Below are 25,161 nucleotides of genomic sequence, written 5' to 3' on the forward strand. Positions count from 1 at the left end.
GGCTACATAGATAAAATACTAGTTCAAGGTTACCTAGCTTTTAGGTCTTAGAATAGGGATAAGAACTGAGATTTTCTGGCTTCCCAATCCAGCAAACTTCCCACCAGGCCATGAGACTTGAGACAATCAATACACACAAAGCCAGATAGAACTGAACATGTACTATGTCCAGCAGGGGGCGGTGAACTAGAAAAAAAATTTTCCCCCCACTTTTGAGGGGCTATGCATTGGGACTTTTGTCTTTCTTGTCATAAAGTTGCCACAAGACTGGAGTAAACAGAAAAATAAGGGCACACTGTTGAGCTGCTTCTCAGGGCTATCATAAGGTTGAGCTAAAAGAGATGATGGCAATGGCCAGTCCAAAGCTGGTACTGTCTAGGTTCCAGAAACAGCCCAATGAAGAAAGTAGGTGTTCTCTGCCTACCAAAACGGAAGGTCCAGTCAGAGATTTATGCCCTGAGATTTACTGAATAAATTATGGCAGGCCTGGTGTGGTGGCTCACGCCTGTAATCCCAGCACTTTGGGAGGTCAAGGTGGGCAGATCACCTGAGGTCAGGAGTTCGAGACCAGCCTGCCAAGATGGTGAAACCTCGTCTGTACTAAAAATACAAAAATTTGCTGGGCGCGGTGGCAGGAGCCTGTAATCCCAGCTACTTGGGAGGCTGAGGCAGGAGAATCGCTTGAACCTGGGTGGCAAAGGCTGCAGTGAGCTGAGATCGCGCCACTGCACTCCAGCCTGGGTGACAAAGTGAGACTCCGTCTCAAAAAGAAGGAAAAAAAGAATAAGTTATAGCAAACAAGGACTGTCCAGGGATAAGATAAATAAGCTTAACTGGAAGCAAAAGGGATTTGGGGTAGACACTGAAATCAACTTACTGATTCTCAGGCATGGGAGACAATAAGCAATATCGTTAAGGAACTGCTATGTCCTCCTGAGTGGAATTTTTCAGAAAGGGCAGGTGCTGTATGAATTGAGGAGAGAGGAGAGCAGTCATCACTAGATGACTGTTCAAGAACATCTCCTGCAAGTTTAAGTGCTTCAGAATGCAAATACATCTTCAAACAAACAAACAATCCCACATTGTAGGCAGGCTAGTCAAGGGCCTTGTAAGTCTGTATAGATGCTGATGGGCCAAGCCAGCTCAGCCATCTGCTGGGGGGAGGCAGGATCACACAGGAGAGAGTTCTCACTTGCTGTTATTTCCTAAAAGGTGAAATGATTCACCAATTATTCTGCAAAAGCCAGAACCCACAAAGAAGGCTATCAACATGCCAAAAGTTAAATTATTTAACTTTAATTACGACAAAGCAAAATTCAAGGAAAAATTACAGTTGAATTATACCACGTAGATACAAATTAGGATGGAATTTAAAAGTGAAATAAATAATAATTTACCCTCGCTCTATATCTGCAAACACCTAACTGATTCCCACATGCAGAGGGACTTCACTAGTCAAGAAAACAAAGGAAAAAGTGATAAGTGAAGTAGAAGCAAAAAGAAAAAAAAAGCTCTTAACTATCTAATAGTTTTTGGAATACTTGCACACAGGGGTACTTTCCAGTGGTATAGGAGGTAGTCCCCAATTTTCATTATGCCATAAATGTAATTCCATCTAGTAGAGACTTATGTTTCACTTTTTTTTCCCATTTCATTTGACAGTTTGCTGATATCCATTTGAGCAGCCAGTACACAGTGCTTGGGCAACCAAGATTTTATCTTTCTTCCATTTTAAGATAAAAACTTCAGAAACACATATACCTAAGAGTGGAGAGTAATGATAGCTCTCTAAAGGGAACGAACTTCCAGATAAAATCTCTCAATGCATTTAGTAATCATCAGTCTGACAAAAAGTGACTGGAAACCTTTTTATGAGCAGTACTTTGCCTCCCAGGTATGGGAAACATGGTGATTCCCTCATCCCACTTTATAGATGAGGTCACTGAGGGATAAAGCTGTTATAAGATAGTGCAAGCTTGCACACATGGAGTTTAAACCAGTTAATAAAACAGTACTTAAAAGCAATCCATCCATGCATGATTGCTGTACGTCCAATCCTGCCCAAGGCACCAAATTCCCATGTCTTTGCTGGTAAAGGAAAGCCAACCTTGGATTAAACACTCAGGTGACATGGACATACCTAGATGCAGCAGCAAACGCAACAGCACGGGCAGCAGTGGCTTCTTCTAACTTCTTCCTCTTTTTCTCTTCCATTAACTGTTTCTCTACAAAACTTCGGGCTTCCTGCTCAGCTTTTAGCTTTTTCTCCAACTGGCTGATATTCTGCTTGTCTTTTTGCTTCATTTGCACAGCATTATGTAACCTATATGGAAATGATTGTCATATAAAGTCTTAAAATTACAAATGCCCACTATAAACCCTTGAGAAACATCTCTTTATCACCTTAAGGCCAATTAAACAGGAGGTTTGAACAGCAAATCAAAAATGTCAATGCCCAGAATGCCTGAGGAAAACACACTGTTATTCTTTAATAATTCCTAAACACCAATAAACAAGCTGCCTTACAAAACAGAGATTAAGACCTAGCCTCTGCTCTGTTCAAGTAAGTGATCTATAAAAGGTCATCCAGAAAACAGGGTAAAACAAATTTCGAACAGAGGGGAAGATAATTGTAGAACTAATTCTAATGTTCCAGAGCACCCTGAAAGAACTTCAGTCCCACCAAAGAACCACTGATGGGACCAGCCCCAGTGAAACTAAGGTAAGGGGTGGAAAGGGGAAGGTTTTTATTTTTCCTAAATACAATTTTGCTGTAGCCTACCGCAGCTTTTCCTTTCCAGCTCAGGATGTTTGCTCACAGTGTCCCCAAATCCTCTTTCAGAGTCACAGGATGCTTAATTTCAGATAGAAATTTCAGCCATATTTCCTGCTTACTACCACCCCCAGCTTTACCTATCAGCATGAGGTGAGTTTATCATTGGGATGTTCTCTACATATCAATGCTAGAACCACCACAAATGCTGGTCAGAGGCAATGGAGAGGTTATTTGCCTGTAATGCCCTAGCTTTTGAGTTACATTCCTTAAAAATGTTGAACTCCTCTTTCAATAGCGAAAGCCCAGAAAGCCAACAGCCTGTAATGATCATCACTACCACGGGCACACATTGCTGGGAGATTTAAAAAAAGAAAAAAGGACAGACCCACACTGAGTTAAGAAGTAATTCCAGAATGAACTAATCAAAAGCTTAAATGAATTCACACAGAAGACCTGGCTTTCTGCCTGCCTTTTCAAATAAAATCAAAGTTCAATGTCATCTTTTAGTTCTGGAAATAAAAGTAAATATAGTCAAATCCTCTAGAAATTTTCACTCAAAGGAGCAAAATTTTCAAACTGTGACAGAACTACTGCTTGTCAATTTTACTATCCAAAAACTCAATAACTATTTTAAACTAAGAAGTTATTAAATGAGAGAAGACAAAAACAGTAATATTAATAAACTTTTGTGGCAATGAAATAAGTTTTTATAGATTTTATAAACATGTTGAATATCTGGTACTAAATAAAGTATTTTAAACATTTTATTTAAAAACCTCTCAGCAGGTCTCTGTCACCATAAATCTTGTGCTCCAACCCCTGGCAACAGGAGAAGCAGTGAAGCTGCTGGGCTTACGGCCAAAGGCCTAAAAGGCGCACGTACTTGTTCTGTAGCAGCTCGTTCTCCTGCCGAAGCTGGCCCATTTCTGAGCGGATCCCTCGCTCGGTGCTCGAAAGGGAGCTGATCTGACTGCGGAGCTCTTGTTCCACTTGTCTGCTGGCTTGCAGGTCAGCCTTTAACTTTTTAATGTCTTGTTCCAGCCTAGGAGAAGGAGAAATGCAGCATTTTCATCTAGGTGAGGGCACCCACAGAGCTGGGAGGGACCTGGTGGGGGTCCTGGACTGCTGGGTGAATGGCAGAAGAAGGACCCCGCTGGCAGTTCCTGCCATCATGAGGACTCCTGTCTGCAACTGGGTTAATTTTGTTGAATGATTCCACCTGGGTCCCTACCTCTTCCTACTGGGGTGTAACTTTCAACTTCCCCCTGTTTATGAATAGTGACAGGTGAGTATGGTGCTTGTGAATATCCATCCGAGCTGCTGATAAAGGAGAAGGGGACAGCAGAGAGGGTGGCTGAAGACTAAAGGCTCCCTTCTGGTGGCTTTTCATGCCCTCAGCAAGGGAAATATGTTCAAACAACTAGCTCATGACCTACCACTTAATGCTTTGTGATATTTTGATAAATCAGAATCTACTGTCTGAGACTGCGTCCCACCATGGGCCTAGAAGAAAACGGTCTGCGACAACCTCCAGAAATTGCAGCATCCTTGCTGAATGATGTTCACAACTCTGGTGATTGCGGCAGAAGAGCTCACGAGACTCAATAACAATGAAAAAAGGAACAAATTACATGCTCTAAGAATCATAAGAGAACTCCATCTGTAAAATGGAGCCTATCTTTTCTCCTCAATTCCTTACTCTTGTTCCATCTATTTTCTTTACTGCAGTAATAGTTTCACTTTAAGTGACAGGTATTGGAGACCTACTATGCATATGTAGTGCTGAAAATGGTCAACAAAAACTATCGGCCAGGCACAGTGGCTCATGCCTGTAATCCCAGCACTTTGGGAGCCTGAGGCAGGCGGATCACCTGAGGTCAGGAGTTCAAGACCAGCCTGGCCAACGTGGTGAAACCCCATCTCTACTAAAAGTACAAAAATTAGCTGGGCATGGTGGCGCGTGCCTGTAATCCCAGCTACTCAGGAGGCTGAGGCAGGACAATCACTTGAACCCAGGAGGTGGAGGTTGCAGTGAGCTGAGATCATGCCACTGCACTCCAGCCTGGGTGATAAGAGTGAGACTCTGTCTCAAAAAACAAAAAACAAACAAACGAAAACTATAAAATCAAGTCTCTTTCTTCATGGGAAAACTTCACAATTAGGAACAAAGAAATAGGAACCAAGAAATACATAATTTAAATGATTAAACAATAACACAAGGAAGGCCATGATTAAATATATGCTAGAAGGAATAATAACAACAGCTGCTATTTAATGAGAACTTATGGGCCAGGCACTGTTCTATAGGGTTTAATCCTATGATCTGTACAACTATGGGCCAAATGCAATTCCTATTCCCATTTTTACAGGTGAAGAACTCTAGGCTAGGAAAGGATGCAGCCCAAGGTCATCCAGGCAGTCTAGCTCCAGAGTCCATTCTCTTCACCATTAGGCCAAACTATAGCCATGTCATCCACAGCATGGTAGAGGAAGAAGTGCTATGTGAGTCTGAGGAGAGAAGACTGGGAAAGGCTTTGCAGAGCAGGTAGAGATTGACTTGGGCCCTGATGTTTGGATAGGATTTGGAGAAGTAGAAGAGGAAGAGGGGACATTCTAAATGAGGGGAGAAATGTATTAAAAAACTCAAAGGCAGGAACAGCCATAGACATGTGTGGGCAAGCCATTAGTCTGGCTTCTGAGAGAGGCTTGTACTGGGGAGAGAGTAGGAAAGGATAGAACAGATCTAGTAGATAGGACTGTGGAGAGTGGTGCTGAAGGTCAGGTCAAGGATGGCTGCCATGTGAGCTGCAGTTGAGAATGAAAGAAAAATTAGATCTACAGAGGCTGGATCTCAATAATTTTGTAGTTATTACTTTCATTTTTTAAATCTCTTCCTACCACAAACTAGGAATAGCAATATTTATTTAGAAGAGGCTTTTTCCATCAGGATACAAACTCACAAGTAGGTAAAGTCAGTTTGCTCTGATGAGACTCTTGTTCATGTCACTAATTCAACATACCAACAGAACCAAGATTTCTGAAGGGCAATGGTGATCTCTTTGGAACTGTCAGCTTCAAAGACTAAGTCTTAGAGACATGTTTTATTAAGCACTAAATCCCCAGAGCCCTCCACAGTGATCAACGCTTACTCAATAAATGTTGCCTGACATAGGGCAGCTTTATTTACATATCTACCTTTAGGCAACTTAAAAAAACCCCCAAAACCCCAAATCATAAAACACTGACAGTCACCCTGCAGGTGCAAGTAGCCAGTCCTCCTGTCCAGTGCCTGGGAGCATGGCCTAGAAACCTTTTGTTCCAAAAGCACCGCTGGGTGTCCTGACAGCTTGCTCCCCAGGGAAGGGTCACAAGTCGACATCACACCACACTTTCCCTATTGCCAGGGTTATTCCAGTTGAATGTACTCTCAGAACTGCTCTAAACAATTACAGATCGGCATTTATACCATCACCATACTGTCTCTCATTCACTCCTAAGTAGCCCAAATAATATATTCCGAAAGAGGTCAATGCTGTCAGGCTATCCTCTTTGAGAAATTTGGCTGAAAAATGTGTTAGGTAATTTGTCTTTCTTCAGAAGCTGATTTCACAGTCTGAAGATTGCATTTTCAGTAGAAAGGGTGAGTTTTTAGGTGAAAATAGGGGCCAAGCCTGGTTTAGTAACAGAGTTTAGGATCAGGGTTCTACATTCAGCTCTGGCGCCAACTCTCTGACCCTGCACAAGGCGTGTAATCTTCCAGGCCTCAGTTTCCTCATCTACGGCTGATATCTCTAAAGTTCCTCCCAGTTTGGGCTAGGATTTCTATGCCTGACACACTTACAGATGGCTGATTTGCCTCTTTAGATTAGCAAACTAAGCTGTATCATATGCAGATGCACAGGAATCAAGTTCCACACAACCAGTCGCTGGGGAAAAACATATGCCACAGTTGGGAATGAAAGAAAAATTAAATCTGTAGAGGCTAGATTGTGAGAATTTTGTAGTTGTTACTTTCTTTCATTTTTTAATCTTTTCCCACCACAAACTAAAAATAACAATATTTATTCTGAGCGAAATTTTAGAGTTCCTTGAAAAATGTAAAAATCCAATGAGCTAATGCAGTTATGAGACCAAAAAGCATAAAATATCTAGATTATAACTTCTGAAGACCAAAGAACATGAAATATATATATATATATATATATATATATATATATTTTTTTTTTTTTAACCAAGTCTCACTCTGTTGCCCAGGCTGATCTCAGCTCACTGCAATCTCCCCCTCCTGGGTTCAAGCAATTCTCCTGCCTCAGCCTCCCGAGTAGCCGGGATTACAGGTGCCCACCACCACGCCCAGCTAATTTTTATATTTTTAGTAGAGACGAGGTGTCGCCATGTTGGCCAGGCTGGTCTCGAACTCCTGACTTCCTTCAGGTGATCCACCCACCTTGGCCTCCTAAAGTGCTGGTATTACAGGTGTGAGCCACCGTGCCCAGCCAACAATATATTTTTTAATGTGAAGCTTATATAAAAATTTTGTCAAAGACTAACAGTGGCACAATACAACAAAAATGAAGTGGTTACAGGAATGTGTTCACTTTGTGAAAATTCATAAATGGAACACTTGATTTGTGCACTGGTGTGTATACATGTTATACTTCAATAAGAAAAGGTTTATTTAAAAAACAAAATAATCTCACAAGACACAGAACTAAAATACTTCAGGATTTTCATAACTGCTACCATGAATTTTGTAAAACTGAATTATTTTCCAAATTGTGAATTATTTTCCAAACTGCTGCAGCAAGCCTGAGAGTTAACACCAGCATTCCCAGTTTAAGAAACACTGCTCTACAAGAACACTGCCCAATGGCTAACGGCATGCAGGATAACATAAAACAGTAAATGGCAAAATTCTCAGCAATTTAAAAAAATTTATGATGGACAATTTTTCATTAGCTGTCTACAGAAAGCATTAATTTGCCTTGAATGTCCATTATATATTTTAAATCTTTACTAAGGTAGGCAGCAAAATGATTTACCACCTGCATTGAGTTTATTTTTGATACCCAGTCACAGTATCAAAAACTGAATAAACAATGGAAAAGTATAAATAAAAATATAAATAACTCATAATCCTCTTATCCAGACAGAACTGCTCACTATTTGGTGTACCTCTTTTCTGTATGTTTTTCTCTATTTCTTCGTACATGTAAATATATTTAATATTGGTGAGAGAGTACCACATATACAGCTTATAAATCACAAGTACCTTCTTACACTATTAGACATTTTCCATAAATAATTAATTGCTGACTAATATTCCATTGTATGGATGTACTATACAATCCTATTTTCTAAGATATATCTCAATTTTTGCATTTGCCCAATAGAAAAATGTATGTCATGAGTTTTGAAAGAATTATGTGTGGCCAGGTGCAGTGGCTCAGGCCTGTAATCCCAGCACTTTGGGAAGCTGAGGCGGGCGATCATCTGAGGTCAAGAGTTCGAGACCAGCCCTGCCAACATGGTGAAACCTTGTCTCTACTAAAAATACAAAAAAAAATCAGCTGGGCTTGTGCCTGTAGTTCCAGCTACTAGGGGAGGCTGAGGCAGGAGAATCGCTTGAACCCAGGAGGCGGAGGTTGCAGTGAGCCAAGATCACACCACTGCACTCCAGTCTGGGCGACAGAGAGAGACTCCATTTCAAAAAAAAAAAAAAAAAGAAGTATGTGTTAGCAAATTGAACTGAATCAAGATAGTTGAGTGCTAGAAGCATTTATTAAACAGATAACTACTATTTGTTTTAATGGCATACTTAACCCTTTGGTGCTGAAGTTCAATACTTTATAGGTAAAATACAGATATATAATTTATTAGTGTGAAGTACAAAGAAGTTTTTATTAAATGGTGTTAAAAGGTTAATGCAAAATCGCCAAATGTATTAATATGATTTTATTAAAATGTCATTAGTTGAAACCTAAATTAAAAGCAATGATCAGGAAGAAAACGAGGCAGAAGTAATAGATTATAAGCCTTGAAACTAATCTCAGCAGACAGGGATAGAGAGAATGGAGGAAAACATCAAACCCCTTTTATCTGAGTTAAGGGCCACACTCTTCCCTAGACTGTAGAATTGTAAGGGATAAAAGAGTAGTTTTCTCCAGAAGAGCTACAATCTCATTTAAAAAAAAAATAATGGGCCAGATACATCTGAACCAAGCTTTAGTAAGGCTTAGTCAGGAAATAAATGCACTTCCTTCTTGCCTAATTCTTGTGGAGCCAGTTTTCACCCTTACAAAGGCCTGCCCTGTGGCATCACCACTTTGGACACAGACAGGGCCCATGGCAAAGCTGGAGTTTGTATGTACAATAAATATGTCCATTTTTGTCCAACTGAACAAGCCAGGGTTCTAAATTATTACACATCAGGTCCAGGCAACTTTCCTACTCACTTTACTGATAATTTCAAAAGATAGCACTCAACTTCTAAGGGAGTTGTGAAGCTACCTCTGAATCCTATTATCTAACTCACAGCAAGAGTTGGGACCCATACAGCAGCACTTTCTCAGGTCCCTGTGTCAGATGCCAGGCTGACTTCAAAGCAAAAGTGTCAAGTTTAAGGATCACTCTTACGCCAAACCTTAACTATATCTCACCTTCTCCCTAATCCTACCCAATTAAGATAAACTGTAATGTAAATGATTAATAATTATTTAAATTTAATTTTAAGAGGAAGAGATTTACATTTTAACAAAGGGCAATCTGCTAATTGACCAAAGGAATGAAGTTCAAATGTTAGCCTTTCAGACAGGCTAAAGAGGAAAAATATCTTTGAGTATCTGGAAGAACACCTGGTGGTAAAATAAATACAGTATTTATTTATTGAAAAAAATTTTTTGAGACAGAGTCTTGCTCTGTCGCCCAGGCTAGAGTGCAGTGGCATGATCTCGGCTCACTGCAACCTCTGCCTCCTGGGCTCAAGTGATTCCTGTGCCTCAGCCTCCTGAGTAGCTGGGATTATAGGCACGTACCACCATGCCTGGCTAATGTTTGTATTTTTTGTAGAGATGGGGTTTTACCATGTTGGCCAGGTGGTCTTGAACTCCTGAACTCAAGTGATCTGCCTGCCTTGGCCTCCCAAAGTGCTGGGATTACAGGCCTGAGCCACCACGCCCAGCTGAAACACAGTATTTAAGTATTAGCTTTAGTTGAAATGGGTATTGTTTTTAAGTATCTGAAAAGGTAGGGAGATACTATGTCTAAATGTTTGTAATTCTTATCTCTTGTGAATTACCTGAATTACAGCCCACACCACTATGCCTTCACTGAAAGTTTAAAAGTCTTCAGTGGCTACTGCCAATACTTCATGGTTTTAAGCCTGACTTCAGCTTTATGAGGCCTGACTGAAAGCATAGGGGAAGTTTAAGGCATCAGGGCAGTAAATTTCCCCAGGAATCAAGTCTTATAAAAAAGAAGCAGACCTTTTTCTCGGCCAAGACTTCACCTAGGGGTGACTATGAGTCACAGCCCATACCCATTCCAGAAAACCACCTAAGGATATATGTCTGTGGGCTGCAGGTTGGACCCCATGAACCCCTGGGGATGATAAGGAGCCTCAGCTTTGCTGGTTATCTATGAATTCTAAAGAGCAAGTGACAGAGAGGCTCTAGGCTCTGCAATACAGAACTTACCCTGCTGCTTGCTCTGTAGGAGAAGGGGCTTCAGAAAGTCATCTCCAAATTATACAGCCAACTAATTGAAAGGTAGGTTTTCTAACAAACCCTTCACATCAGCCAAAATGACCCACTCCTTGTTTTCCAGACATTTTCTGCCTTTTACTATGTTACCTCTTTGGGAGGAATGGCCTCCATTTTTCAATCTTACCCATTCTTCAAGGCTCAGTTAAAAAACAACAAAAATTAAACTCTCCAGCACACGGTGCCCAATATCTCTTCTCCTTCTAAAACCCTAAAGCTCTCCATGTTAGTGTTTCACATTTGGCATCAAACCATTGCCCTGTGCTGGGCTTCTTTTTGTTGCTGCTGTTCTGATGTTTAATCTTTTCCTGTGACTGTATTGTATTTCTAACAAGACTATAAGTTCTTTGAAGCCAGGGACTGTGCTACAAAATTAGAAGCTGGGACTGTATTTCTAAAGTTTCTTCCAATCCTTATAGATCATGTCACTAATCTTCACTCTGTGTCTATCTCCTCAGTGCTCACAATGGAACAGGGTCAGTGTTACGACATAAGAGGCTCTGGAAACCTATCTACAGCAGACCATCCAATTTTTAATTTAAATAGTGGCTGAAGGGAACAGGGGTAAGTGGGCATTTGCTTTTAAGGAAGGCAGGTGCACATGAAAAGAATTAATGAAGAGCAACTGCTTCATCTCGATTAGTACCTAGTTCCATTAGGAGTTCCCCTGGTACACATTAATCATACAAGACAAGACTTGTTTAAGGACCACACAGCTGTCTGTGCAGAAAGTTGAGCTCATAAATCAAAGCTCTGTCCTCAGAAGAAATACTGATTACCCTCTATACCAACTCCTCCCCCTCTGCTTTCCAGGTCACTCACACTGACAGGATAGGTAGCTTGGGTCATTCACAGAAAAATGTATTTTAAGTATATGGTAGATATATCCCATCTTAAGTGAGGCCTACACTACATGACCCTGCTTCAATGTAGCAGGTATAAACCACAGATTTGGAAATACTGACATGAAGCTGCCTCTGGTGTCACTGTAGTGACTACAAGGCATAAGTGTACAAAAACAAGCAAGAGCTTGATGACCTGATTACTAGGTGAAGCCATGTTACAAAGTACTTTATGTCTCTGCTTCATAATCTGTCAAACACAAAAGGCAAACACATTAATTTTCCTAAAGGAATGCAAAGAGAGACAGAAAAGAATTCTAGAGACTTTCACACAACTGGTCATTTAGGGAAATAGGGTACTTACTGACTTCTTAAAGTTCTTCAAGAATAAAGCTGTGAGTGCCAAGAACTAGTCATTTTAGTAAGGTCCATAAAGGAATCTAGTCAGATTTGACAAGTGTGTATCAGCAGTCATTAATATTCATATCTTATGTAAAAGCTTGTCTGTTGTAATAAGAAAAAAATCATAAGCACTTAGATATTCAACAGAAGGGTGGCTAAATTACAGTACATTCACATTTGATTGTCATTAAAAAATTAAATCATTAAAAAATCACCAATGAAGAATATTCAATGACATGGAAGAATGCTCATGATAGAGTCTGTGAAAAATAAAAGCTACAAAACATACATAGTATGAGCTTAATTTTGTAAAAAGAATACATATGCAAGAGAAAAATGCTGGGAGGATATAAAATAGTGGTTATCTCTTCCTTTTCAAAATCAGATATAATATGCATAACTTATTTTTAACATTTTAATTATTATTCGATAATTTTAAAAGAGGATACTGCTAACCTGCTCCCTATTCTGTTCCGCATTCACTGACACTCTCAGATTTGCCCATGTAACAGGGCAGTTTCAGAACAACCCAAAACCTTAGGGAAAATCCAAGTCTCTTACTTTTTTTCCTTTTCTTTTTTTTTTTTTTTGTAGAGCCTGGGTCTTGCTATGTTGACCAGACTGGTCAAGCTAACTCCTGGACTCAAGTGATCCTCCCACCTCGGCCTCTCAAAGTGTTCAGATTACAGGCGTGAGCCACCATGCTCAGCCAACATAAACTTTTTAGGTCACTCCAAAAAAGGGGAACTTTAACTTTCTGATACAGAGAATGCCTGTTTTTTGTTTGTTTGTTTTTGAGACCGAGTCTCGCTCTGTTGCCCAGGCTGGAGTTCAGTGGCACGATCTTGGCTCACTGCAAGCTCTGCCTCCCGGGTTCATGCCATTCTCCTGCCTCAGCCTCCCGAGTAGCTGGGACTACAGGCGCCCGCCACCTTGCCCGGCTAATTTTTTTGTATTTTTAGTAGAGACGGGGTTTCACCGTGTTAGCCAGGATGGTCTCGATCTCCTGACCTCGTGATCCGCCTGCCTCGGCCTCCCAAAGTGCTGGGATTACAGGCGTGAGCCACAGTGCCTGGCCGAGAATGCCTCAGTTTTTAAATCTACCTCAACTACTTCCTATTCATCTGCTCCTATCAAAATAATAGTTTTTCTAAATTTAGATTCTCTAGCTGCAGTTTATTGTCCTGTTTGTCCTGCTCTCTTTGGAAAGATCTCTTGGTTACGTACAACATTGACTGCAGGAGAGGAGGCACTGCTCTGACTTGAGACTTCACTGTACCACACGCTACAAGAAATGGTGCTGCGAAGTTCAAATTCTAAGCCAACCCTGTGTCGTCTGTGAAGAAGCAGGACCCACATCCTGAGTTTTGGTGTATTTTGTGCTCTCAGAACACAGTAGAAAAATATCTTGATGTAGAAGAAGTTACCAGTCCTAGACACAGATGGAGTAAGCAGCTCTCTGCACAGTATAGTTTGAGGAATGCCAGAAGGCCCCAAACCACCCTTATCACAAGGCTGTCCCCTCTCCTTCTAAGCGGTATGAAAGCCTCACAGTCAGGTGTGGGAATTTAACAGTAAAGGGAGTGGTGTTTCACTCCAGAGAGGTACCGTCAACATGGCCTATTTTCTAGGAGCACAGAAGACTGAAGAAGAAAAAGCAAAAAGGTCCCATTAATATATGGCAGATTAGTTCATAGGATTTACCAGGTATTCCCTAATAGAAAAGTCCTTGCTAAAGGAAAGTCAAGTTTTCACTGGTGGGGCCAGAGGGCTAGAGGGAGCAAAACACAAGTATAACAGAAAAAGTGAGGCACAGAGGTTGCAAACTGGTGAGCCAATATGGCCCATAAACATGTTTTGTTTGACCCTCCTCCTACATGATGTTAAAAAAAAAGTTTTTTAACTGAGAGGTTTCACGTAAAGATATTTTCAGCATCTCCCCAAAGTATCAGAAGACTTGGCAACACTGGGCCTACAATCCCCCATGGCAACAACTGGCTGTCCCCTTTGGAAGGGTTTATGCTCCCCAAATGCTAGGTGTCAGGTTCAGTACTGAATGAGAATGATGACAATGCCAGACTCCAGAATGCTCACCCTAGCCTGCCTCACTCACTCCTGTAGGAGTCTGAATCTGCAATACTTGCTCTGGAGCAGAGTGTGGGGGGAGCAATGGTCCTTTCTAATTCATTAATTTGTGTTTCTGTTTTGAATCTATTGGAACACTCTAACAAGAAAAGTGAAATGTACCTTGTGATAGAGGAGAGTTGTCATTCTACCTATAAAAAAGAAACTGAAAGTTGGTTTTAAAGATCTAAGAGGTACCCAAGAGATTTGCAAAGATGAAATATACCCACATTGGCTTGCAAAGTATCCAAGTAGCCAGTTTCTAAATGATAGCATGAATAATATTTAAAGAATATGGTTCCTTTTCCTTGGGGTTACCTTCCCTTCAGGGAATCCACCCCTAACCCCCTTAGATGAAAAACTAAATTCATTATATGCCAACAGAGGTACTGACTCAGAATTTAACACAAAGCCTTTCAAAGTTTTGTAATAGTTCCTTCTCAATTCTAGGGAGTAAACTTTCAAACAGCCTATCTAGAAATCAGTTTTGATAGAATAAACTCTCGGGACTCAACATAAAAATTTTTTTTTTCATGTTTATGTAGAAGCCCCCTCCCCAATAACCTACATGTTACTTCATAATTTATCCATACACCATAATCACCTTCCTGTTTGGCCTCTTAGATACGGAGACATTCGGTAAACTGCTTGCTTAAATTCACTTATGCCTAGTTTCTAAAATGCCACATTTTTCAAGCCACAAAATAACCCTGTTTAAGTATAAAATCATGCCTCTATTACCACATTTATATCCCAGAATACGATAGTTTTAAATTCCCGCAATGGTTAAAATAAACTCAAACTATATTGTATATTAATATAAACAGAGTCAAACTATAGGTATAGAAAATATTATGGTTATAGCAGAAAATGAAAATCAGGTCCAACAAAGTATATCTGCTCAGACATAGTGCTAGAAAAACATAAATCAAAAACATGTTTCCACAGAGACAGAAAACACACTAAACTTACTAAATAGACAGACGGCTCTACTACTTATTTTTTCCCACTTGATAATTTCCAAATAATTCAGCAGCAGCTATAGCCAACATATTCAATTTAGTCTAGCTAGAACATCTAAGTGTCTAGTTTTCACAGTTCCCATTCTAAAATTTCATACATTTTTATTATAATTTTATATCTCAGCTAGAATAATGCTGTTCCGGAAAATTATTTTATGCCTCACAGAAGTAGAAAGGCCGGCTGTGGTCGCCATCACTCAGGGAGGGGTCAAGCAGGTGACTCTGCAGTAATCTGTCAGCACCCTGTTGTGTAGCCACCTGTAGGGAAAGCAGCTAGGGGAACCCCCAAAGCCTGAATCACTGTCTACCAAGATCAGATTTTCTTCCGCAAACTACTCCTGACACAAGCAAAATGCATTCAAAGCAGAAGAGAACAAACAAATTTACCATTCTCTCTGTAGCATTAGAGAGAAAGCAGCCAAACGCATATTCTAACCTGGAGGATCTCCTTGGAGAGAAGGTTGGAACAGAAACATGGATGAAGCTGGAAACCATCATTCTCAGCAAACTAACACAGGAAGAGAAAACCAAACACCGCATGTTCTCACTCATAAGTGGGAGATGAACAATGAGAACGCATGAACACAGGGAGGGGAACATCACACACCGGGGCCTGTTGAGGGTGGGGGGCTAGAGGCGGGATAGCATTAGGAGAAATACCTAATGTAGATGACGGGTTGATGGGTGCAGCAAACCACTATGGCATGTATGTACCTGTGTAACAAACCTGCACATTCTGCACACGTATCCCAGAACTCAAAGTATAATATATATATTTTTTAACGTGGGATCTGAGCTGTATTTCCAGCTACCACAAAGACAAAGCATGATCTGGGACTGGCAAGGAGAGAGAGGGCTAGACCCACCAGAAAAGATGAATAAGACAAGGCAAACTGAGATTATCTTCCCTGTTCCTGGCTGAGATGAGGCTTGTGTCTAGATTCCTTGGCCCTGAAGCACAACCAACCCCACTGCCAGAGCAAATGCCTTTTTTGACAACAGTGTCTCAGAGGACTTTTCTCCTCTTTTCCCTTGTAACTTCCAGAAATTCTTACACCTCTTTCAAAGCCTTGGGAAAAACTACTGACGGAGTGCTGGATTTTAAAACTTTCTGTGAAATACCAAGAAAAGGGGTTTGGAGCAAAGAAACTTTCTATTTAGAAATAAAATTATTAATAACCTCAAAAATAACAAAGAGTTTGACACTGGATGTGCAGTCCTCTATTGGGTCTAATGTGATATTCAGGTTTTCTAACTTCAAAAGCCTTTGAGTTGCACTGTGATAAAATTACTGGGCGCCACCCTCCCTGCTTCCTAGTATTTTCCCTGCACAAAGGTAGTATTTATTAATTCAACAAGTATTTATTGAGTATCTACTCTGTGCTAGCCAAGCACTGTGTACTGTGACAAACCAGTGAAAATAAGTTCCCTGCCCTTACTGAGCTTACATTCTATTATGGTATAATAAGCATGTTATAAAAACTTAAACTATACAGAAATAAACAATGCAGAAAGTAAATGTCTCTGGCAGTCAACTACAATTGACCATCTGGTATATATTTCAAGTAATTTTCTGTGCACATGAGAAATATATCTACCTATATTTTTCTTTCTTTCTTTCTTTCTTTCTTTTTTTTTTTTTTTTTTTTTGTTGAGACAGAGTCTTGCTCTGTCGCCCAGGCTGGAGTGCAGTGGCACGATCTCTGCTCACTGCAATCTCTGCCTCTCAGGTTCAAGTGAGTTGCATGCCTCAGCCTCTCGAGTAGCTGGGATTACAGGCACCCGAAACTGCACTCAGCTAATTTTTGTATTTTTAGTAGAGACAGAGTTTTGCCATGTTGGCAAGGCTGGTCTCGAACTCCTGGCCTTATGTGATCCACCTGCTTTGACCTCCCAAAGTGCTGGGATTACAGGTGTGAGCCACCGTACCCGGCCCTACCCATATATATTTTTAATTTTTTTTAAAGACAGGTTCTTACTCTGTGGCCCAGGCTGGAGTGCAGAGGTGCGACCCTGGCTCATTGCAACCTCTGACTCCCAGGTTCAAGTGATTCTCGTGCCTCAGCCTCCTGAGTAGCTGGGACTACAGGCACATGCCACCACGCCCAGCTAATTTTTATATTTTTAGTAGAGACGGGGTTTCACCATGTTGGCCAGGCTGGTCTCGAACTCCTGACCTCAACTGATCCACCTGCCTCAGCCTCCCAAAGTGTGGGATTACAGGTGTGAACCACTGAGCCCAGCCCCTACCCATATTTTTCCATGGATTCATACTATACAATCTGTTTTGCTACCTGCCCCCTCCCCACCCCACTTTAGCAGACAATCTTGGGTTCCTTTAATTACCTTAAGATGGGCTTGCACCTTTCAAGAGAATTGTTTGTTATCTTTCCCACTTAACTACTGTGGTTCCCCACTAAGGACTCATCAGGGCCTTGGGAGAAGGATGGAATCGTCCATGAAAGGCCACCTGCCCCTGGGTTACCAGTCCAGGGAATGCTCACAGGCTCTGTCTCCTAAACTGACCGCTCTGTCTTGCTTCAACCCAATGGTCAGGTCCCAGCTTTGGATTCTATTCTTGCTTCATGCCTATTAACAACCTTGGGCTACATGCTCTGAATCTTCTTCTCCACCTTCTGTTGCAACTTTCTCTCTTGCCCTGGAGCTGGGAGCCAGCCTCAACCACTCCTAACCCTGACCCAGGCCAGTTGCCTACAAGAGATAAAGAATGATAGAAAGTAAATAGCATTAGCCCCCAAATTTGCTAGTGGCTTTGAAATGTTTCTCTAAGATCACAAAATAGGGACATCTTGGATTCTCTCTTCACTTTGCTCTGTTTTACAGTTATTCACACCAAATCATATTGAATCCACTGATTATGAAAAATCAGTATCTAAAAATATAGTCCTTTCTATTCAACAAATGTATAATTTTAAATTGGGTGTAGACATCTTATAATGTGGAGAAACAAAAAATAAGTACCCTAAAACATCTACTTTAGTTTTTTCCTAAACTGCAAGACCAAATACACCAAGGAGTCTTATAAAAGTCAGAGGTTGGCCGGGCGCGGTGGCTCATGCCTGTAATCCCAGCACTTTGGGAAGCTGAGGCGGGTGGATCACAAAGTCAGGAGTTCGAGACCAGCCTGGCCAATATGGTGAAACCCTGTCTCTACAAAAATTAGCCAGGCATGGTGGCGCACGCCTGTAGTCCCAGCTACTCGGGAGGCTGAGGCAGGAGAATCACTTGAACCCAGAAGACAGAGGTTACAGTGACCCGAGATCGGACCACTGCACTACGGCCTGGGTGACAGAGCAGGACTCTGTCTCAAAAAAAAAAAAAAAAAAAAAAAAAAAGTCAGAGGTTACACAGCAGTATTAAATGCTGGTAGCTGGAAGACAAGGTTAAATTCAGAAGTATGAAAGTCTGTGAATTCCTAGTCAAGCCACATTTGAGCAATGTGTGCCATCAGGAAAGTCTAGTCACAGAGGAAAGCTGATCGTTTTTAACATTTGCTATCTTCATCTGCCCTTTTAAGGAAAAAAGGGCAGATTCATGTTTTAAAATCATAAAACATAAATACAAGGTTTAAGTGGGCTAGAAAGTACAATGAAGGGCAATGACACTTTGCTCACTCACCAACTTAAACCAGAAAGGAATGAATCACAAAAACTCGTATCACAGACAACACAATACTAATCAACATACTCACTGATGACTAGAACATTACATAGCTTATTTATAGATTATGTTGTTATCAATATATATGCTCTAAAAATATTTCTCTAGATTCAGATTTGTTAATTTAAATTAGTACTTGCATATAAGTTAAACACTTCTCAGCCAGGTGTGGTGGCTCACGCCTGTAATCCTAGCACTTTGGGAGGCCAAGGCAGGCAGATCACTTGAGGTCAGGAGCTCGAGACCAGCCTGGGCAACATGGTGAAACCCCGTCTCTACTAAAAAAAATAAAAAAATTAGCCAGATGTGGTGGCACTGCCTGTAATCCCAGCTACTTGGGAGGCTGAGGCAGGAGAATTACTTGAACCTGGGAGGTGAAGGTTCCCAGATTGCGCCATTGCACTTCAGCCTGGGGGACAGAGTGAGACTCCGTCTCCAAAAACAAAACAAAACAAAAAAACCAAAAAACACTCCTCAGTGTAAACAAATGAGTTAAAATCTCCCAAAGTGCCTCTCTATGCCTCCCTCTTCTCTGAGGCAGGTCTACCAGTTGCTTAGAGATTCCTGAAAAAATCCTGAGCAATGTTTTCCCCATTTCCTTTCAGGCTCTCAAGTCTCTAAATAAACAGAACTAATTATGGGAGCAAACCAAGTTATAAGTAATATCATTTTGATGTGCCTAAAATAACCAAATGAATTTGGAGCGGAATAAAAGAGTGAGTATTCAATATATTACACTTTACCCAGATTTCCATATTCTCCTTAAGAAAAGGCACTTTCTTTTCCATGGCTTCAAAATTTCTAGGAGCTCACCATCATGGCAATGTGCACACCCCAGGACTCTAGGCCTTCGAAGCAAGAATGAGGAACCAGGTTAATGGTGGCCTCTCTGCAGGGTAAGTTGATGGTTACATCTCTGGTCTCAAGTCTTCTAGTTCAGGGCTCTTAAATCTGCTGCTGCCAAGCTAAGCCTACTCCAGACATAAAGAACAATTCCCATGCTGTGGGGCTCTAGGCTGTCTGGACCAGACCAATTCCCAAGCTAGCCCTAACCAGAGTTGAAGTCTCAGAGATCCTGTAAGCTTTCAAGGACACAAGCAGCTGGCTCCCTTCTATTTAGAGATAAGTAAGTACACTCATGTGTCTTTGGCAAGAGCAAGAATTTTTAACACACAACAGCACCTCTCTAGCAGAAAAAAAAAATCTGAAATTCTAACCATTTTTTCTACAGATTTTAACCATGAGATCCTAGAATCTCATTCTAGTGCCAATTCTTGGGCCAATGTTAGTTGTATTTGCATTCAAAACAAAAAGCCAAAAAAATATAAAGCAGAAAAAGCAAGCAAGTTGATAAAAATTTTTAAAGTACTATGGTGTAACAGAAAGGGTTCCAGAAGTCGAAAAACTTCAGTTCTGGTCCTGGCACCGTCACCCTAAGCTTGGTCACCCACACCAGCCATGTAATCTTCTAGGGTTCATTTACTTCACTGATAAAAATGAAAAACAACAGAGTTCAAGGAAGCTGGTCTAGATAGCTCTTAGATCTCTTCTACTTGCAAAAAAAAAAAAAAAAAAAAAAAAATCATCATTCTAATTTCTACTCAGTTTTATTAAATGGTACTCTACCAAGCAAACTCTGGATACATTTCCTTTATGACTCTTTATACCAGATACAATTCAACTACTTTAAAGGGTTGATATCATATTAAAAATAAACACTATAATAAAAAAGATGAATTTGTCTTAACAAAAAAGGCAGTGGAATGGAAATAAACAGAGACGAGACATTTGCTTCAACATTTCTGCAGATTATGGATCACTTAGTATTTTGTTAACTCAAAGTGTTAAATTCTCTCCCTTAACAAGGAAACTGAAAGAAGTAACAATTGCCGACAAGAAACCACATGGTCTTGGGCTGTTTTGAGAGGGAACCTTGTGGCAAGTACAAACAAAATTGTTGATTCCTCTGCAGGCCTTGAAACTTCAGGACAGCAGTTCAGGTGTCGCACCCTGCTCTGCCTGATCTTAGAGAGTGATTTCTTTTTTATTTTTTTTGAGAAAGAGCCTCGCTTTGTTGCCCAGGCTAGAGTGCTGTGGCATGATCTTGGCTTACTGCAACCTCTGCCGCTTGGGTTCAAGCGATTCTCCTGCGTCAGCTTCCCAAGTAGCTGGGGTTAAAGGTGTGCGCCACCATGCCCAGCTAATTTTGTATTTTTAGCAGAGACAAGGTTTCACCATGTTGGTCAGGCTGGTCTCAAACTCCTGACCTCAAGTGATCCACCCGCCTTGGCCTCCCAAAGTGCTAGGATTATGGACGTGAAACACCGTGCCCGGCCGAGCATGTTTTCTGAATGATCCCACTGGCCTGCCATGGAATATTCCACCCTATGTAAAAATGAGTGTTAGACTAAGTTGAGAAAATGATTTTTATATAATTTAAGTGAAAAAAGCAGGACACAAAAACTGCACAAACAACTCTAAAGGCATGATCTATGAAAGAAAAAATTGACAAGCTAGACCTCATTAAAATAAAAATTTCTGCTCTATAAAAGACACTGTCAAGAGAATAAAAAGCCTCAGACTGAAAGTATAACATTTGCAAAAGGCATCTGATAAAGGTCTATTATCGAAAATATATGAAGAACTCTTAGAACTCAACAATAAGAAAACAAACACACTGATTTTAAAATGGGCTGAACTGGCCGGGTGAGGTGGCTCACGCCTGTAATCCCAGCACTTTGGGAGGCCGAGGCAGGTGGATCACCTGAGGTCAGGAGTTTGAGACCAGCCTGACCAATATGGAGAAAACCCATCTCTACTAAAAATACAAAATTAGCCGGGCATGGTGGTGCATGTCTGTAATCCCAGCTACTCGAGAGGCTGAGGCACGAGAATCGCTTGAACCCAGGAGGTGGAGGTTGCAGTGAGCCAAGATGGCACCATTGCACTCCAGCCTGGGCAACAAGAGTGAAACTCCATCTCAAAAATAAATAAATAAATAAAATGGGCAGAACTAATATCAAAAAGACAAAAAATAACACACGTTGGCAAGGATGTGGAGAGAAGGAAACCCTTAAACACTGCTGGTGAGAATGTAAATCAATTCAACTTCTATGGCAAACAGTATGGAGATTCCTCAAAGAATTATAAGTAAAACCGCCACTTGATCCAGCAATCCCACTACTGGTTAGCTACCCAAAGAAAAATAAATCAATGTATCAAAAATATACCTGCACTTGTATGTTTACTGCCACACTAGTCACAATAGCAAAGATATGGAATCAACCTAAGTGTCCATCAATGGATGACTGGATAAAGAAAATGTGGTATACATACACAATGGAATATTGTTCAGCCATATAAAGAATGAAATTATGTCTTTTGCAGCAACATGGGTAGAAATGGAGGTCATTATCTTAAGTGAAACAAGCCAGATGCGAAAAGCCTGATATTACATGTTTGTACTCATAAGTGGGTGTTAAAAAATGTGTACACATGGACACAGAGTTGAATGATAGACAATGCAGACTCGGAAAGATGAGGGGATAGAAGGAGGGTCGATAATGAGAAGTTGGTTAACAGGTAAAATGTATATTATTTGGGTGAAAGCCCTGACTTGACCAATACACAATCTATGCATGTAACAAAATTGCACTTGTACACCATGAATTTATACAAATTTTAAAAGTGGGCTAAGACTTTAACAGACACCTCACCAAAAAAAGATGCACAGATGGTAAACAAGCATATAAAAAGATGTAACATCATATCATATGTCACCAGGGAAATGCAAATTAAAACAACGAGATACCACTATCCACCTATTAGGGTGGCCGAAATCCATAACACTGACAATACCAAGTGCTGGCCAGGATTTACAGGAACTCCCATTCATTGTTGGTGGGAATGCAAAATGGTATAGCCACTGTCAAAGACATTGTGGCAGTTTCTTATAACTAAACATACTCTATGATCCAGCAACTGTGCTCCTTGGAATTTATCCAAAGAAGCTGAAAACTTACGTCCACCCCAAAACCGGCACATAGATGTTTATAGCTTTATTTATAATTGCCAAAACTTGGAAAAAACCAAGATGTCCTACAGCAGGTGAATGGATAAACTTGCGGTATATCCAGACAATGGAATATTATTCAGTACTAAAAAGAAATGAGCTATTAGGCCAGGAAAAGACACGGAGCAGGCTGGGCATGATGCCTCATGCCTGTAATCCCAGCACTTTGGGAGGCCGAGGCAGGTTGATCACTTGAGCACAGGAGTTCAAGACCAGCTTGGGCAACATAGTAAGTTCCTGTCTCTATATTAAAAAAAAAAAAAAATTGCCTGGGCGCAGTGGCTCATGCCTGTAATTCCAGCACTTTGGGAGGCTGAGGTGGGTGGATCACCTGAGGTCAGGAGTTCAAGACCAGCTGGTTAACATGGCGAAACCCCATCTCTACTAAAAAACCGTCTCTACTAAAAATACAAAAAATTAGCTGGGCATGGTGGTGGGTGCCTGTAATCCAAGCTACTCGGGAGGCTAAGACAGGAGAATCACTTGAACCCGGGAGGTGAAGGTTGCAGTGAACTGAGATAGCACCTTGCACTCCAGCCTGGGCAACAAGAGCAAGATTCCATTTCGGTGGGGGGGAAAAAAAGAAATTATAGACGGGTGCGGTGGCTCACGCCTGTAATCCCAGAACTTTGGGAGGCCCAGGCAGGCAGATCACCTGAGGTCAGGAGTTCAAGACCAACCTGGCCAACACAGCGAAACCCCATCTCTACCAAAAATACAAAAATTAGCCGAGTGTGATGGCAGCCGCCTGTAATCCCAACTATTCAGGAGGCTGAGGCAGGAGAATCGCTTGAACCTGGGAGGTGGAGGTTGCAGTGAGCCGAGATCACACCACTGCACTCCAGCCTGGGTGACAGAGTGAGAACCCATCTCAAAAAAAAAAAAAAAGAAAAGAAAAGAAAAAGAAATTATAGAAGACATGGAGGAATCTTAAATGCACATTACTAAGTGAAAGAAGTCAATCTGAAAAGGCTATGCAATATCATTCCAACCATACAACATTCTGGAAAAGGCAAAACTAAAGAGATAGTGAAAAGATCAGCACTTCTCAGGGGTCAGGGGAGGGTAGGGATGGATGGACGGAGCACAGAGGATTTCTAGGGCAGTAAAACTACTCTGTATATTATACATTAGGTAGATACATGCCATTATAAATGTATTCCAACCCATAAGACTGTTTAACACTAAGAATGAATTCTAATGTAAACTGTGGACTAACTGATAATGATGTGTCAATGGAGGTTCGTGTGTGTAACAAATGTACCACTCTGGTGGGGGATGCTGACAATGGGAAGGCTAGGCATGTGTGGGGACAGCAGGTATATGAGAAATCTGTATCTTCCACTCAATTTTTCTGTGAACCTAAAACTGTTCTAAAAATTAAAATCTATTTTAACACTATAAAATGCTATGATGACAACTATATATAATTAGCCTATGAGAAGACAACAAAATTTTAACAGCAATTTGTATCATGATTGTGGGACTATTTTCTCTTTTTCCTTTATCTAAAATTGTAATGATTTTTTTCACACTTAAAATATTTTTAATTGACCCCTGAGGAAAAATTTTAAACCAACCTTATTCTAATTTATATTATTCCTTTCCAACTTAGTACTTAGTTAAAACAACTGATCTTCCTCATTGCTTTTTCTGTTTTTGACTAGAATTTTTCTCATGTTGGAATCAAAACCATTTTTGGCTTCCAACATTAAGTCTGTTTTTAAATATCTTAGGTAAACAATTCAGAAATCAAGCTGGTAGAAAACAGGGTCATTTTGTAAGGTTTATGTTTCTAAAACCAACAGAGTACTCCAGACTGCCTTTGGCAAGTTCCCAAACTTTCTAGGAAAGGACCCTATAGGCAACACCTATTTATTCCCAGGTTCCTCACCTTCCTCCACATTTCTTTACCTTAGCAATCTACCCAGCATCTTCTGCTCCACTTTCTCCTGTATTTCCTTGTAAAGCAGAGCTTCTTCCATTCACCCAGTTCCTTGTCACCATATATCATTCATTGATTCAACATTCACTAAGCACTCTATTTTTGTAGAGAGATATTAAAAATGAAGAGAACCAGCTTCTGCCCCCTGGAACTCACAATCTAATAAGGGGGAAAGATCGTCAAAACAAGTGACTACTATATGATGGACGTCAGCACACTTTTTCTGTAAAGGGCCAGACAGTATATACTTTTGGCTTTGCAGGCCATAGTCTCTGTGGCAGCTATTCAGCCCTGCCACTGTAGCACAAAAGCAGCCATTGATATGATGTAAATGAATGAGAGTGGCTGTGTTCCAGTAAAATTTATTTTTACAAAAACAGGCAGTGGGCCAGATTTGGCCTGTGTGCTGTTGTTTGCTAACCCATGGTATACAGCATACTAAAGAACATCCCTGGAGCTGAGAGAGCTTGAGAAAGACCTGCCAGACTGCCCGCCCTTTTACAGGGAATAGCCATCAAACCTTAATTGGACAGCCAA

At 40.8% G+C, this 25,161-nt stretch overlaps 1 protein-coding gene across 3 annotated transcripts in view; it reads right to left on the minus strand.

Annotated features, from left to right (window-relative positions):
* The window catches only part of MACO1 (macoilin 1), a 69,773-nt gene that overhangs the window by 12,256 nt on the left and 32,356 nt on the right, over positions 1 to 25,161 (minus strand). For all 3 annotated transcript variants that reach the window (XM_003809477.7, XM_034958487.3, XM_063593949.1), the window contains 2 exons: positions 3,660 to 3,818; positions 2,141 to 2,323 (listed from right to left, as the gene is read on the minus strand). In XM_003809477.7, the coding sequence (XP_003809525.1) occupies positions 2,141 to 2,323; positions 3,660 to 3,818 (342 nt within the window). The remainder of the gene's footprint in view (positions 1 to 2,140; positions 2,324 to 3,659; positions 3,819 to 25,161) is intronic.

Source organism: Pan paniscus, chromosome 1, assembly GCF_029289425.2.
Source record: "Pan paniscus chromosome 1, NHGRI_mPanPan1-v2.0_pri, whole genome shotgun sequence".
Lineage (NCBI taxonomy): Eukaryota > Metazoa > Chordata > Mammalia > Primates > Hominidae > Pan > Pan paniscus.